Source organism: Vigna umbellata, chromosome 6 (assembly GCF_029865625.1).
Source record: "Vigna umbellata cultivar VRB3 chromosome 6, Vumbellata_1.0, whole genome shotgun sequence".
NCBI lineage: Eukaryota > Viridiplantae > Streptophyta > Magnoliopsida > Fabales > Fabaceae > Vigna > Vigna umbellata.
This window is the reverse complement of record NC_142170.1, coordinates 13,891,738-13,907,983: the sequence shown is the minus strand read 5'-3', so window position 1 is coordinate 13,907,983 and position 16,246 is coordinate 13,891,738. Positions and strand designations below refer to the sequence as shown.

Here is a 16,246-nt window from a genome sequence, read left to right as displayed (position 1 = left end):
CTTAGTAAACGATCCAAGACTCTCTAACCAGATAATGATTAATTTTTACTTTTTCTTTTTCAACCCAACATACATAAAAGAAAAAAAGAATGTCCATATTTCTTACACCAATTATATTAGCTTTTCTTCTTCAATATTTAGCACTAATTTAACTCGGAGAAATAAATGAGAACAGTGAAATCCATCTCCAACATTGGATCTTGAATGCTCACCAAACATATAAAAAAATCCATAGTTTTTCAATTTCTGCTGATTTAGACAAGTAAACAAGATTTTCTATGAGCAGTAAAGTCAAGGAAGATTATGGTCAAATTTGAACTAAAATATTCAATATCTTCTTTCCCTTCACCATCACCACGCTTTTCCATTATCATTCATTTGTCATCTTGTATGCTTTCCCAGAAAAAAAAATATTGAATTTGGTAGAGTTGTTTAAAGTAGATCTGAATTGAATCAGGAAAAGCTATATATATGTGTTGCAACTATATGTATCACATAATTTTCTTACTGTGCCATGCACTAAAACTCCTTTTTCTTCAATGCTGGCATTGTTGGATCTCACCACACACCACCTACATAACAAAACACTAATCAACAAAGTGCAACCTAGCTCCATCACTATAATTGCCTGTTCCTTATTTTTTTCAAATTCTTAACTTTTCTCTCTTAATTTTCTATATTTTTCCTTATATTAAAAAAGCAAATCATGCATCTCGTTGGTACATTGATTTTAGTTAATAAAAAAAATATGTGTACTGTTGATATTTTCTATCTGTTTTAAAGTGCTTCCCAAAAAGCTTATATATGCTTCTCCTTATATCGTCCAAATCTTTGAAATGTACATAGTTTATGAGTGAGTTCTGTCTAAGACGATTCCTTTATGTAAAGCAAGTGGTGCAGGAGAAAAGAGATTTGTGATGAACTTTTTTTCTTTTCTTAATCCAAAAGCATGCTAGTTAATAAATGTAATGTTGTGTAGTGTTGTAACAACGGTATGAATTATTGAATCTAACAAATCACTAATGAATATCAACAATGTTCAATAACACCTTAAAACATTAATTATAAATATCACAGGTGATATGATAAAAATAAGATAAATTATTTTTAAGTTTTTGTTTTTTCAAAAGGGAAGGATGCTCGTCTCATTAACGGGTTTTAGGAGAGAGAGAAAAGTGAATTAATAAAACATGAACCTAATTCAAGAGATTGACACCAAAAAAGAATTTATGATTTTTTTCTTATATAATACTTAAAATATCATTTTAATTTATGTACCGGGGATTGACACCACCTTCACTTTAAAATACTAAGATAATTAATATGTAAGTCTTCTTCCTTACATAATATTTAATTTTCTCATCTTTATTCAGTAATAAATATGTAAATCTTCTTCTTTACGTAATATTTAACTTTCTGGATATGAAACTTAGATTTATATTTGAATTTCTTAATAATCATAAATAACCACTCTTCTATCATTATCATTGTTGCCTCTCCATTGTTGTTCCACTCTTTGAGAGACGAAGAAGGGAATCTTGTTTTGAAAAACTTATTTGGAAGAGTATCATATATGTTTCGAAAAGCTTATTTGAAAATTTTGTTCAAGAAAACTCATTATGTAATTATGTATTGTATTTAATGTCTTTTTTAAAAACTTCTTTTACAAAACTTATTTAAGAAATCTCATCCTAGAATGTATTTCATATATTTCGATTTTTTTTCAAAATCATATTCTGGAAATTTTTTTTCTAGAAATCTTATTATGGAAATCATGTTCATGTTCCAAAAACTTTGAGAAGTTATTCCAGAAGATCAAGGTAATCCTAAAGCCATCTCAGCAAAGGAGAAAAAAGTTATTTTACAAATTACAGAGGTGAAGTTAGAAACTACGAAGAAAACATATAAGTTTAAGAGGCTAACAAGAGACCTAACAAAGCCCAAAAGAATAAAAGTTTCAGGCTATACTTTATGCACCCGATAAGTTCCTACAACATATACTGAGAATGAATGTGAGCTCCTAATAGTATAGAAAGGTAGCAGTTTCTTACTAATTTAGTATCAAAATGTTCAAACTTGAAGCTTATATATTGCTTCTTGTAGCTCTCTTTCCCTTCTTAAGGCAGCATTTCAGAGTCGTTTTAAATCCTCTTTTCATTGAGTCCGCTCATCATCTAATTGTTCCTTCAGTTCAGCTGTTTACTTTTTGACTACACAAGAACGAAGAGAGTTACTGTATTGTCAGCATAAATAACACAACTTTTAGATTAAGATAGATTTGTCTCTAAGTGACAAGATGGTGTTGTTAAAGATCCTGAGAGATATTCATAAGGACATCACACCTAAGTTTTTAGAGTTAAGTGCATGCTTGCACCAACATTTTCATGGAATACTTACTAACCAGTCATGTGCATCTGCATTTATCTTTTTGAGCTCCTCCATTTTAGCCTCTCATGCTTGGTAATAGGTATCTTTTGCAGTTGTCATCATCAAATCACAAATAAAAAGTAGTTAGTAAAAATTTAAATGGTTAAACACGACTATAATACAAAAACTATACAAATTTATATTTAAAGCAAAAACAAAATTATAAGTTTTTATTTTAAAAGTAAAATTAAATATGATTACATTCACAATGATCGCCAGGTGTGTTTGGGCGAGAGCATGGTTGAAAAAGTGACCTGAGAGTGTCTGCTTCTCCACACTGTCTATGAACAACATTTCCATGAAGAACCTCAAACTCATCCTCACCCAAGCACAAGCCCAAGCCAAAGATCCCGACCCCTATCTGAAGCCCGTGTTCTACGCCTCCCTCCTACAAGACTGCATCAAAGCCCACTCCTTCGTCCAGGGCACCCTCCTTCACGCCCACGTCCTCAAATCGGGCCTCCTTGCCGACCGCTTCCTCGCTAACAGTCTCCTCTCCCTATACTTCAAACTCTCCCCACACTTCTCCCAGGCCCGCACTCTCTTCGATGGCCTTTCCTTCAAAGATGTCATCGCATGGACCTCCATTATCTCCGGCTATGTCCGGAAAGCCCAGCCCACCCAGGCTCTCTGCCTCTTCCTCCAAATGCTCCGCCTCGGCCTTTATCCCAACGCCTTTACCATTTCCTCCCTCCTCAAAGCCTCCTCCCAGCTCCCAAACCTTCTCCTTGGCAAAGCCCTCCATGGAATCGTCGCCACCCGCGGCTTCCACTCCAACTGCGTCGTCGCCTGCTCGCTCATCGACATGTACGGGAGGACCAGCGTGGTCGACGACGCGCGCAGGGTGTTCGACGAATTGCCCCACCCGGACCCGGTCTGCTGGACGGCCTTTATCTCCACGTTGGCGCGTAATGACAGGTTTAGGGAGGCCGTGGGGTTGTTTTCCGTTATGCACGACGGAGGTTTGGGGTTGGAGGTTGATGGTTTCACCTTCGGAACACTGTTAAACGCGTGTGGGCACTTGGGGTGGCTGAGGATGGGGAGAGAGGTGCATGGGAAGGTTGTGACTTTGGGGATGCGTGGGAATGTGGTCGTGGAGAGTAGTTTGTTGGATATGTATGGGAAGTGCGGCGATGTTGGGTGTGCGAGGGCAGTGTTTGATGGGTTGGAGGGGAGGAATTGGGTGTCTTGGACTGCTATGCTTGGAGTTTATTGTCACAATGGAGAATCTGAGAGTGTGCTTGGGCTTGTTAGGGAGTGGGGGGTGGTGGATGTTTATAGTTTTGGGACGATTATCCGTGCTTGTTCGGCGCTGGCTGCGGTGAGGCAGGGGAAGGAGGTGCATTGTCAGTACGTGAGGAAGGGTGGGTGGAAGGATGTGGTGGTGGAGTCTGCTTTGGTTGATATGTATGCGAAATGTGGGAGTGTGGATTTTGCATATAGGTTGTTTTCGAGGATGGAGGTGAGGAATTTGATCACGTGGAACTCCATGATTGGGGGGTTTGCGCAAAATGGGAGAGGGCAAGAGGGGTTGGAGTTGTTTGAGGAGATGGTGAAGGAGGGGGTGAGGCCGGATGGGATCAGTTTTGTGAATGTTCTGTTTGCGTGTAGTCATAATGGTTTGGTTGATCATGGGAGGAGGTATTTTGATTTGATGAAGAGGGAGTATGGGATTAGGCCTGGGGTGGTGCATTACACTTGCATGATTGATCTTCTTGGAAGGGCTGAGTTGATACAGGAGGCTGAGTGTTTGCTAGAGGCTGCTGATTGCGGGTATGATCATCATTCGGTTTGGGCGGTTCTGCTTGGAGCTTGCACTAAGTGTTCGGATTATATCACAGCTGAACGTGTTGCGAAAAAGATGATTCAGCTGGACCCTGAATTCCATCTGAGTTATGTTTTGCTTAGTAATGTTTATAGAGCAGTTGGCCGGTGGAATGACGCCCAAGAGATCAGAAGGTTAATGGAGGAGCGAGGGGTTAAGAAGATGCCTGGCACGAGCTGGGTTGAAAGTGAGAAGCAAAAGGGTTCTCCTAGTTTTGATTTGAGCATTGTTGGGAGGAGCATGGGAGAGGCTGCGTGTGTTAGATAGTTATAGGCAGGTTGAGTTCTGTCGATATAGTTGGTAGACTGATTTAGCATAGAATGAACACTCGGTTTATTTTTGGTATCATGGAAGGTTTGTTCAGAGATTCTATGGTGGTGTTGTACATGAAGAGATTTCTTTTGTCATCTTACTTGCATTGTATTAGACAGTAAAAAAACTTTCACTTGGTGACTGAATAGAATGAAGTCCAAAAGCAGCATCAAATGAACACATCATTCTTGTCTGGTTGGAGGGATCGTCATGAAAAGCCTGCAAACATCATCAGCTGCTGCAATCAAATGAATAAAGAGTAACACCTTGAGCTGATGCATGCTCATTTTTGTCAACTGAATTTAGCGGCCTTCGTCTCGAACCAGTGAGTGAAATTTTTTATGGGTGAAATTATGGTGTGACTGTCCCTTCTGGCCTGACGACGGCATGTGCCAGTTGCGGGACTGTAGTGCATGTGAATGCCCAGAAAGTGAATTCCCTGAATCATTTAAGAAGCCACATGGCTTCTCAATGAATGATCTTGTTTGTCAAGAAGGAAAACCTCAGGCAGCTGTTGACCGTACTTTAGTCAATAAAGTTTTCAGAGGATGGATAGAAATAGACAATGCATTGACAAATGACGATGAGACTGACAACGGTGCGTTATTACTTTATATTCTAATTCACATCTAAATTATTTGTGCTATCAGTTGTTGTTTCAATTAATTGTGTGAAAGTGAAATAGCAGATATTAGCAGTGAAGTATAAAATTTAGGATTCTTAAGTATATTGAGTGACATCAGATTTATACTCCTCTAATGAGTATATCTTTGTGAATCGTTTTTGTTTTATATCTTGATCTGCTAAGAGATTTCTTTCTATTATTAAATTTCAACTTGACCAGCCCTTCGTTTTTAGTATCAGAAAGCAAACAGTGTTGTTAGCATTCACTTATAGTAAAAGTGCCTTTTAACTTTTTTTTTTACTGGTGGCAGAACGTGATTCAAATTACTAAATCTTTTTATGATGTATTCAACCTCTTTCTAAGAAAAATAAGCATGTCAATTGAAAGCCGTGTTTGCATTTGCAGACGAGATGACATACGTGAATCTTCAACTGAATCCTGCGAAGGTATACTGGTTACACTGGTTCTTCTGCAAGAAGGATATGGGATGCTGTCTACTCTGAGAACCGCCCCAAAATGTGAGTTTTCTCTGAAAAGCTTATTCACTTAAATAATTTGACTAAACTACAATATTTTGAAAAGGCCTTGGATTTTAGGTTGTTTGATGGTACCTTTCATATTATTAAACATTGACAGACCAGTAACTTTGAATGTAAATAATCGCTTTTCTATTTGTAGAGTGGATATTGGTTGTGTTCTTATCATCTGTTTTGGTGAAAGATATCTTTGAAATGTTAATAAAAAGGGAGTTTCTTTTCTCTGGTTCATTATTGTTAGAAGTAGACTTTAAGGCTAACTCAACCCCACCAAACCGGCTTGTAGGGTGAGGTTTGCACCCACTTATAAATTATGAATTGGCTTTATCTCTAGTCGATGTGAGACTTCCAACAATTATAATTTGTCTGGACTTTTTGAGTACCGATCGTATCTGAACATAATTTTTGACTGTATAAGACAACTAAGTGACCGATCCTTGTACTTGTTCACCGTTTATTATTCTACTACTGATTTATCTTACGCTCATTTTTATTTATTTATCTCACTGGCAATTGAATAATATTTTTTTGTGTGTAAACAGTGCATTGATGGATTGTATATGATGTGAGAAGTGTCGATTATGGGGGTAAGCTTCAGGTTCTTGGTCTTGTTGGAACTGCATTAAAGATTCTCTTCTCTGTTGATGGTCAAGAAAACTCAAGTCAAACAGTAAGTACATTTTACCCCAGAATTTTTTTTTTCTTCCTCCCTTCACACTATGGTTAAGTTACCAACACCTTTTAAATTACACTTGACGATCTTTCAGCTTCAGCTGCAAAGGAATGAGGTAATTGCATTGATGAACCTTCTCAATCGGCTTTCAGAATCTGTCAAATTTGTCCATGAAGTGGGACCTGCAGCTGATGGTGTGATGGAAGGACATGTTTCTGCTCATAAAACATTGATTAAAGCATGCAAAAAAATTTGGTCCTTTGTATCTAAAACTTAGGTAACATGCTCTCTTCTTAGTATTTGTTGTATCAGTCTTTGATGTTCCAAACTGAGTATTAGATGTTTGCATCTGCAGGCTGAGTGAGTGGTGACAGTTCTGTTTTCTGTGATTAAAATTACTTCATAGGTTAGACATAGAAAACCACTGTCATAGTTTGGAAACTAATGTACTTAGAGTGTCTCAAAATTGAAAATAAATTGGTTGAGTATAGGGGGAAAAGATTAAGTGAAAGTAATAGAAAATATATTACTTGGGAATTTGGGGTTTAATCCCCTTCTTCCCCACTGATTTTGTAATTCAATATTTCTTGCAATATCTGTGCACCATTTCTCCTTTGTCTTGAGAAACGTGTTAATTTATATATCAAATTATCATATTTAAAATTTAAAATTAGTTTTATTAATTTTGAAATAAGTCTTGAAATATATATTTTATTTTTTAAATTCTTATATTAAAAATTATCCTCTAAAAGAGAAAAAAAAATAGTGTATTAACCCAACATAAGACCGTGCGTCTGCCTAAATATTAATATTACAATCTACTTAAAATATAATTTAGATCATCAATTACATTTTTATCCTTGACCCATTAATCAAAAAAACCGAATCATCTTTGTTCACAAGTTGAATAATTGGGCCTTTGATATAATTCTTCTAATTACAATATTTAGAACCCTAAATCGTTATTCATTTAATGTTAAATGTAACACACACACACATATATACTTTGAAATTTTCTTAAATAGCATTTACATTCCTTTTAAATCTTTTTAAAAAAACCCACTCGTTTCTCTAAATGTCATTTATTTCATTTTTAAAGTACGGTGTAAGATTTTTGTACATTACGCAATAAATAAAATAAATTTTCAATTTACTCTTTGATAAAATGCAAATTAGTTGTTTTATGAAACAAATATTGGTTATTTTGTAAGGAACTCAAGATTATGGGAAAAAAATAGAGAACAAAATTATGATTTTTATTAAAGATAACTGCTTTTAAAATTTAAAATAATATTAGCTATTTTATTGAATACAATATATAATATTAATTTTCAAGTTATTAGCTCTTTGGTTAATAACTTGAAAATTAAAAGGTAAAATATAGGACAACATATTTTATTCGTGGTGGCAATAATTTTAGCAAATTATTGAATTTTAATATAGCATAATTTAACTAATGGGTCATATATATATATATAAAATTAAATTTTCAAGTTCATACTTACAAATGATTTCAAACCTAAAAATTAAACAACATTCAAAATAATTACAAATTAAAGAATAAAAAGTTATGTAAAACTATCTGAAGACTAAATAGTACATTACTTTTTCAAAAAGAAAACATAACACATAAATGAGAATAAATAATTATGTGTTTAGATTAATTTATTACATTAATTAAAGAATACGAATTAAAAATAAATTATCTGAATATAAAGACTACTTAGATTCTTTGTACATAGTCATGAATACTAATTTAGTGTTTAAATCGGATATAAAATTAAAGATAAATATATGCACAATCGTTAAATTTGTTCATATTCTAAATTATTAAACATCTTTAATTTATATTATATGTATGCAAATATGATTTATATTATGGACATTTCACCTTGCACCTCATATTTTTACAAATGTTCTCGTAATTAATGAGATTGATATAGATTAAATTTCTTTTACAAATTCTGTTTAAGGACTTCAATGAATGAACGTGAAATATAGACTTCCATTGTCCCAGCATCTCTTTCATTGGAGTTGGAAGAGTATTTTTTTTAAGCTTCTCACATCAAACAAACGAGTGCATGAATTTATTATAAAGCTCTAAGCTCTTAGTGAAATCTAATAAATAATAAATTGATATCAAAATTCGATTTATTCTGCTTCGGATTTCAAATGATATTTTCTATTGGATTTTGATATCCATTAAAAGCGAATCGAATATCAACGACAAACATAATAAACAAGTATTATAATAATGATTTTTAAAAATTTTATTTAATGTTTAATTATATTATTTGTAAATGTCTATTAGATTATTTTAAAATGTTTAAATAGATAATTTTTAAATGTTTAATTTAGTTTTATTAATTTTATTAGATTTTTTTTTGTAAATATTTAATTTATTTTATTTTTTTATTATAACTTAATTATAAATGTTAAATTTATTGTATTAGTTTTTAATAATTTTTGTATAAAATAATTTTTTTGAATTATTTTAATTTATTAAAAAAATAATTTATTTAAAATTCATATGAAAATTTTATTAAAAATTTAAAATTCATATGAAAAACATGTATCAAAGCCCACTCTCCCCACACTTCTTCGAGGCCCGCACTCTCTTTGATGGACTTTCCTTTAAAGATGTCATCGCCTGGACCTCCAATATCTCTAGCTATGTCCGGAAAGCCCAACCCACCCAGACCCTCAACCTCTTCCTCCAAATATTATATATATATATTTAACACAATATTTCAGCTTTATTTCCTATAAAATGCCTTATTTTTTTTTGCTTTTCACAAACCAAATGGTATATGTATTCTTTTTAATTTTTCTATGTGTGAATTATTATATTTTTTACAGTTAAAAGTTTAAAATTATTTATTTCTTTAATTAAATTATTTGGTCATTAATTTGATTCTAGTTTTTTAAAAAAACGTATTGTTATATAAACTCTTAAAACATAATTAAATTAGACAATATAAAATGTTTATCTTTAAATATATGAATGAAATTAATATATGAATGAAAGTCATAATAAATGTTAAATAAAATGAAGAATGTGGTGAATAAGAAGAGTAGATTGATTTTGTTAAAAAAGTGATTTTGAATGGTAACATTCAAAAGGGGTGATATTTTGACAATATTTTATCATTATTTACGACGGTAACAAATGTTAATGTTGTCATGTATTTAATGTACGAGACAAGTGGGGATTTGGAAGGTTGAAGGGTCATTGAATGCTTATCGTTGTTTGCCCTTACATTGCTCACTACTTACTGTTTTCTGTTTTCTGTTTTCTGCAGACATACAATTGATTGATGTGAACAACCTGGGAACTCGATCTTCTTTTACTGTTCTGCATTTATGTTTTAGCAGCTATTCTTTTCCTACTTTTAATTCCTCACCTTCAAACCAAACTCAATTCTTCAGCCTTTCAATCTCTTTCTCATAAATAACCAATCCCAAAAAAGTTAAAAATGGAAAAATTACATTTTTCTTATAAAGGGGCAAATGTTTCTGTTTTAAAATAGGATAACGATACTTTGACAATATTTTTTGACAATATTTTAACACTGTCTACGTGTTATTATGTGATTGATTTATGTTGGTGTTTATGATTATTGTTATTGATTGTGGAATAATTTTGAACCAATCACAGAATGACACGTAGACAGTGTTAAAATATTATCAAGAAAATGTTGTTATCATTATCCTTTAAAGTATCAACCAAAACTATATATTGAAAAAAATAGGAAAATTAAAAGTACATTTAGTTTTTTAAATATCAAACAACAAAATTTGTCATATTTAAAACATTTTAAAAAAAATAAAGATTAACATTTGTGTACAAACATTATAAATATATCTTTTTAAGATAAATATTATAAAGGCTTACATGTTCTTTTACACAAGATTATGCAATTTCACACGATTTTTTTAATAGAAATATATGTAATATTTTACTCAAGACTAAATTAATAATTTAATCTTTATATTTAACTCCATGATTTATCTGGTTTTTATATTCTTTTATTTAATTAAATTTTAATATTTTTTATATAGAATTAATTTAACTTTTTATGTTAATTTGATGTTAAAATTGTTGGAAAGATATCATGAATCAAATTGTTGAAAAAGATCACATATCAAAATCTGAAATAACATCAATTTAAAAGAACTAAGTTTATTCTATTTAAAATATACTATAACTTAATTAAATAAAAAATTATTAAGACCAAGATGAATAGTATAATTAAATATAACGAACTGAATTAACTCGTTCTTTATTCAATGATCATGACAGTATTTATGTATTTTATTGGTCCCTCTCATCTAACAAAGCTATGAATCATAGACAAATAAGAAAGGTAATGATTTGAACATGGATTGTTCACTTAAGATGAATCTTCTCCCCCTCTCTTCTCTAATTATTTCTATTAATTTCAATTTGAAGCACATGTGGGCCTTCATCATCGAGTGGTTAGTTCAGGAAAGTATGCAGAAACTAAGTTCAAACTGCAAAATTTCCACTGTAGACACTTTTTATAATGATTGATTGAACACTTATTTTGGTTTGATGACGAGCATCGTTTTTAGCACACAAGTAAGAGCACTGATTACATGACAAATTAGGATGTTTTATTAAGGATGATGGAACATGTTAGGTGAACTGGTAGGGCAGTGGAATAGCAAATGTTGATAATTAAGATCATTTTCGTGACCACTGTAATGTGGCCTACATGTACTATGCATGTTTTCTTTTTCTTATCTGATGCTAGATTCTGGCACTTGTGTGCTAGGGAGACACCACTGCACGAATGGCTCCAACTCTGTAAACTCCTTTTCATAGTTTGCATTCTATATCTGCATGATTCCATCCACCTGTTTCATAAAGTAGTTTTGAGTCTAATCGGGAAGTAATTACCATTTTGATTGATCATAAAGAGCAATCACAGAATCCCTCTTGTGTAGTGAAATGAATTTTCACTTAGATTGACAAGTTTACGAAATGTTTCTTGGTTCATTTGATGCCTAATAAGTGATTACTATTTGGTTAAAACATTCCACATGCTACATATTATAGTATTGTGCTTTTTTCTGAATTAGTCAATGCTTTGAACGGGACAGAGAAAGGAAAAAGGTAGGGGCACGGCAGTGAAACAGGATTGCCTAAACAAAGATTCACATGCAAATAGTGTTGGGAATGTTGACCCCCTTAACAATTGGTATAAGAGAGTTGATGGTTAATTTTGGTGACCAGCTCATATGAGTACGTTTCTTGTGAAATGGATCGGCTCAGACAAGTACATTCTTCCATGATAAGGTGAAATGGACCGGTTTAGACGAGTTCTTCTATAATAAGGTGAAGCGGACAAACTCGGATGACTACGTTTCTCCATGATAAGGTAAAGTTCTGGAAGGCAGTTGGTGACAAGCAGCCAGATGAATCATGGGAGGTGGAGAGCAAGAGATACTCAATAGTGTAACCATGGGTCATGAAAGAGAGTAAAAGATGTTCAATGCAGAAGAGATGAATATAAATTTATATATACATAACATACTTTGGATGGTAAGACGTCTTGTAGGGTGTGATAACAAAAGTAAATCCTATTTCAGAAAACATTTGAAGGATCATTTTGAATCTAAATGTGAATTTTAAACTTCAACCCGGTGAATGATTTTTTATCAATAATCTTTGAAGAGAGAAACCTACCTAACAAAAAATTAAAAGGAAAATGAAGCACTTGAAGGTCTTGAAGAGTTTGTGCTCAAGTGGTTGACAGGGTCAATAATGCAAGGCATGATGGGTGGGCCAGTTGGAATTTGTGCCCACATGCAATTCATACCATGCAAGGTGCCTAAGGTACATCCCCATGTTTTACCTTGTTCTATGAAAAGATGAGAAGGCTATGTTAGCCCCCACTGGAGCCTCTTTATTGCTACCAGCATTGCATATTGCTTTGTGTCTGTCACCGTTCTGTAGTTAATGATTCCACGTAAACTTGGAACTGAGAAGAACCATGTCATAATTGTGTCCATGACCATAACATTCAACATTTTGGCTGCCTCTTCAAACCCACTAGACAACCAAACTTGTCTCTTTACGATAATTAAGAAAATATTCTGATTCCATTTCCTCAGTTTCTATTTTTTGGCTTCAACTTTTCCCTGTCCTTCTCTTGTTTTCATTGTATCAACTTCATGTTTTGGACCTCATTCCCCTATTATGTGTTGTACTGCATGAATTTGCCTTGCACTACGGTACTAGGACAAAAATATTGTTCTGAATCCGTCCAAATAAGAAATTATACACTGTAATTCAAAACTTTAAAACAATAAATTTATGAGATTTTGTTTTTATACAATGGTCTAACTTTATCATTCATATTTAGATTTTCATATGGAATATGTTAATTAATGTCTCTTTAAACAGGTACATTTTTACCCTTTCTTTTGCACCAAATTTTGGTTGCATTGATTTGTGTCATATGATTGTTTGGCTTCCCCCATAAAAGCTATTCATGTTTTTGAAGTTTTAATATTAAATTACTTGATTCAGCCTTGACATAAATCTGTTTTCTTACTTTCTCGATTTTGGTTAAAGCCTTAAAGGACAGCCTCAGAGAGAGAAAAAAAAAGAGTGAAAAGAATGCTTTTAAATGCTTCTTTTAAGGATTCATCTTTTAAATGCTTCTTTTAAAGTGCACTCTGATATCTAAATACAGTTCTCTCACTATTTAACAACAAAATACGTATCGGATTTCTTAAATGACAAAATTACTGGGCTTCAAGTTCTGTACATCAATCTCATGCCCAATTTCAATGTAATTAAGCAAGACCAACCCAACTTCACTTGAAAATTGCTTCCTGTACCCTCTCATCTTTCTTTCTGCACCATTTTCCAATAATAACCTTTGTAAATGTATCATTTAACCCTAACTTTCCCCTTCTTCTTCGCTGTGAGGATGCTGGTGTACGATGGTATTTTATGTCGCACATAACGGAAAACAATCATATGACCTCCCTAAACGCATCGTTACATGTTAATGTCGAGTTAGAGATCGTCCAATAGACTAAGTCTGAGTGAGACAATTTGTCGAACATCCTGCGTGTATCGTCAATCACACTGATCCCCTGTATATGTTGATGAGTGCACAAGTAACGACGTAATTAGAGTGGAAGTCGCGACAAAAATTCCATGAACATTAAAAAAGATTAATATTTTTTAAGTTCTTTTTGTTTTCACAACTCATTTTAGTCAAGACTTACACCACTTGAATATAAATAATGTCTTTATTCATGAGATTTTTAAAGAAGAAATATACATTAAGATTCTTCCAATTGGATAGAATAAGTCATATCTCTCCAAATTTTTTATACAGACTTTTAATATCTAAGATCATAATTTTATATATTTATGAAAATAGTGATTATTTGTATGTTATAAGTAAAGTCAATCAGTATTAGAAATTTAAATGTGATTCTAACTCCCATATTAGATAAAGATGACAAAAAGTTGATTACCTTAAAAGAAGACGACCTATAAATCTATTCACTCAAAGTCTTATGTCATAATGTAATAAAATGATGAAAATTTCCAAAGTTAATATTTCTATAAATTATGGTATGAAAGCAAATCAATCTAAAATATTATTCACAATTCATATAATGCGGTAAAATCAAACATAATATAATATTGATAGGTCTTTTAGAAAAATGATCACATAAGAAAAACAACAATATCTCAATAAGATATGAATTCAAACCATATAAAATATTGACATCATCTTTCCTTTAAATAATAAGTGTGTATTTGTTTTGCTTTTATACTGTTCAACTTTCTAATTTATATAAAATGTAAAATTTATACTTACACTTAAATTCTCAATAAATATTAATAAATATTATAGATATAATATATGTTTTATCTCACGTAACAAAGAGTTTCACTAAGGTACCTTTGACATTGAAAATTATTGATTATCATGTAATTATTCATCAAAATATCACCATAAGTAATATAAATAATGAAATAGAAGAAAATTACAATTATAAAAATAAATGATTGATTTGAGAAGAATTTTCATGACACAGTAAGTGTCTTAGATATCCAGGAGATTTGGGTAGTTTTGAGTCATTCAATGTTTCTTTGTCTAAGTAGATTACATGAGTTTATTATTTAAATTTTGTGTTTTTTTTTAAAAGATTATTATCTTTAAAGAAACATATTTGTACAATAGTTTGTTTGTCAATAATAGCAAAAATACACTTCATTCATTCATAATTGTAGGCAATTCTGGCTAATTCACCTAACACCTTCTTGTTTTAATACGGCTACTTAATTTCCCTACTAAAAGCGCAAGGTTTTGGTTTTCAATTCCACTCTCCAAGTGCTGTGTAAAACAGGAGAAGAACAGTAACAGTATCAATTGCTTCCTTCAGAGTTTCTTAATATTTCATAATCTGACCAAATAATGCAATAAAATAGAGTTATAAATTTGCTGGTTTGAAAAGTACGTAACGATGAGAGAAGTCAGAACACAGCGTGAAATTAAAGCAGAACTGAGAAGACGATGAGGTTGGAATAGATGGAAAACGTTACTCATCGGGAAGTGATTCGAGGGTGACAGCGGTGCTGAATAGACGGGGATTGGTAACGGCTAGTGGGTCCCCCAGTGAAGTTGTTTTGTGGTACCAAAAAAACCACAACCACTGATGACGGAACAACTGTTCTGGTTCCTACGATATCTGTGTTGGTTGTTCTGTTTTTGGGTTTTGAAAATTGGAAGAATTAGGAGAGCGAGTGACTCTCATTTATTGATCTTATGACAACCTTCCAAAAGTTGAATTGGGAATAGAGATAGTAGATTACTAAATGGGTTCATATTTTATTGTTTTTTTGTTATGCACCACATTGTCTTTTGTTCATGCATGTTGTACACCTACACATTCAGCAGATGCTGCTGCTGCTCATACTCATCTTCATTTCATGCAGTGCAGTCAATGCTTTCACAACATTTCATCTTTTCTTTTTTGTATTTTTTGTTTGCAAGATTCTGCTGTTAATGAACCAACAAATAGATAAAGCATACCACTACAGTATACAAAAAATTTGTCAAGTAGTAATCAATAATTAATGATGTGGTTAAGCAGTACATTATTGTTATTTTTATTATAAATAAGGACATCAAAATCACAGTTAGAAATTCTATGATTCAGAAAATGATGATGAGGCTAATGAGTGTTGTCTCTTATCTTGTAACTGTTGAGACGAATAGAAGCAGCAGAACAAAACATAATGACTGCGGTTTTGTTATTAGAAACACAACTTAGTAAAAATCATGATATAGAGTATAGGTCATATCATTTCACTGAATCATAGGTTTGCATTATTATTTTGTTAGAATTAGTACATGCATTTGTGTAAAAAAAAAAATCCATTTTCCAATCCTATGCTGATTTGTTTTTAAATAAATGTAAGTTTTTCTTTTTGTAATTTCATACTTTTGTTTTTTTAGGTTTTAATAAGTTTTTCTTTTATGATTTAAGGAAACTTCTTTTTAACATTTGACACATACTTTTAAAGAGATAAATTCAAAATAAAACAAGTACAATAACTGCAACTAAAACCAAACAATGTAAGGATCAATATATTAGGAATATAATTTTTCTTATATTCTTTTTTTATTTTAAAAGACTTATGTTTTCTTCATCCTGTAAATAATAACAACCAAACTCAAATTTTAAAAATAAAATTTTTCAATCTTTATTCCAAAGAGCAAAAAATAATCTATAATATTTATTATAATGTATCATCTAAAATATTTTATTCAAAGAACAACTAACGC

The 16,246-nt window shown here is 32.1% G+C and overlaps 1 protein-coding gene and 1 long non-coding RNA gene across 2 annotated transcripts; both read left to right on the top strand.

The window, feature by feature from the left end:
- Window positions 1-2,513: 2,513 nt before the first annotated feature.
- On the top strand, window positions 2,514-6,395 carry LOC124843848 (Pentatricopeptide repeat (PPR-like) superfamily protein). The gene is made up of 3 exons (XM_088092231.1): window positions 2,514-5,162; window positions 5,595-5,707; window positions 6,268-6,395. Exon 1 carries the CDS (start codon window positions 2,711-2,713, stop codon window positions 4,517-4,519), a length of 1,809 nt encoding a protein of 602 aa, XP_087948357.1. The 5' UTR covers window positions 2,514-2,710; the 3' UTR covers window positions 4,520-5,162; window positions 5,595-5,707; window positions 6,268-6,395.
- Window positions 6,396-6,492: 97 nt separating this feature from the next.
- LOC124843827 (uncharacterized) lies at window positions 6,493-6,981 on the top strand. The gene is made up of 2 exons (XR_015780033.1): window positions 6,493-6,675; window positions 6,754-6,981. It is a non-coding gene; the product is annotated as an uncharacterized LOC124843827 (long non-coding RNA).
- The last annotated feature ends 9,265 nt before the right edge of the window (window positions 6,982-16,246 follow it).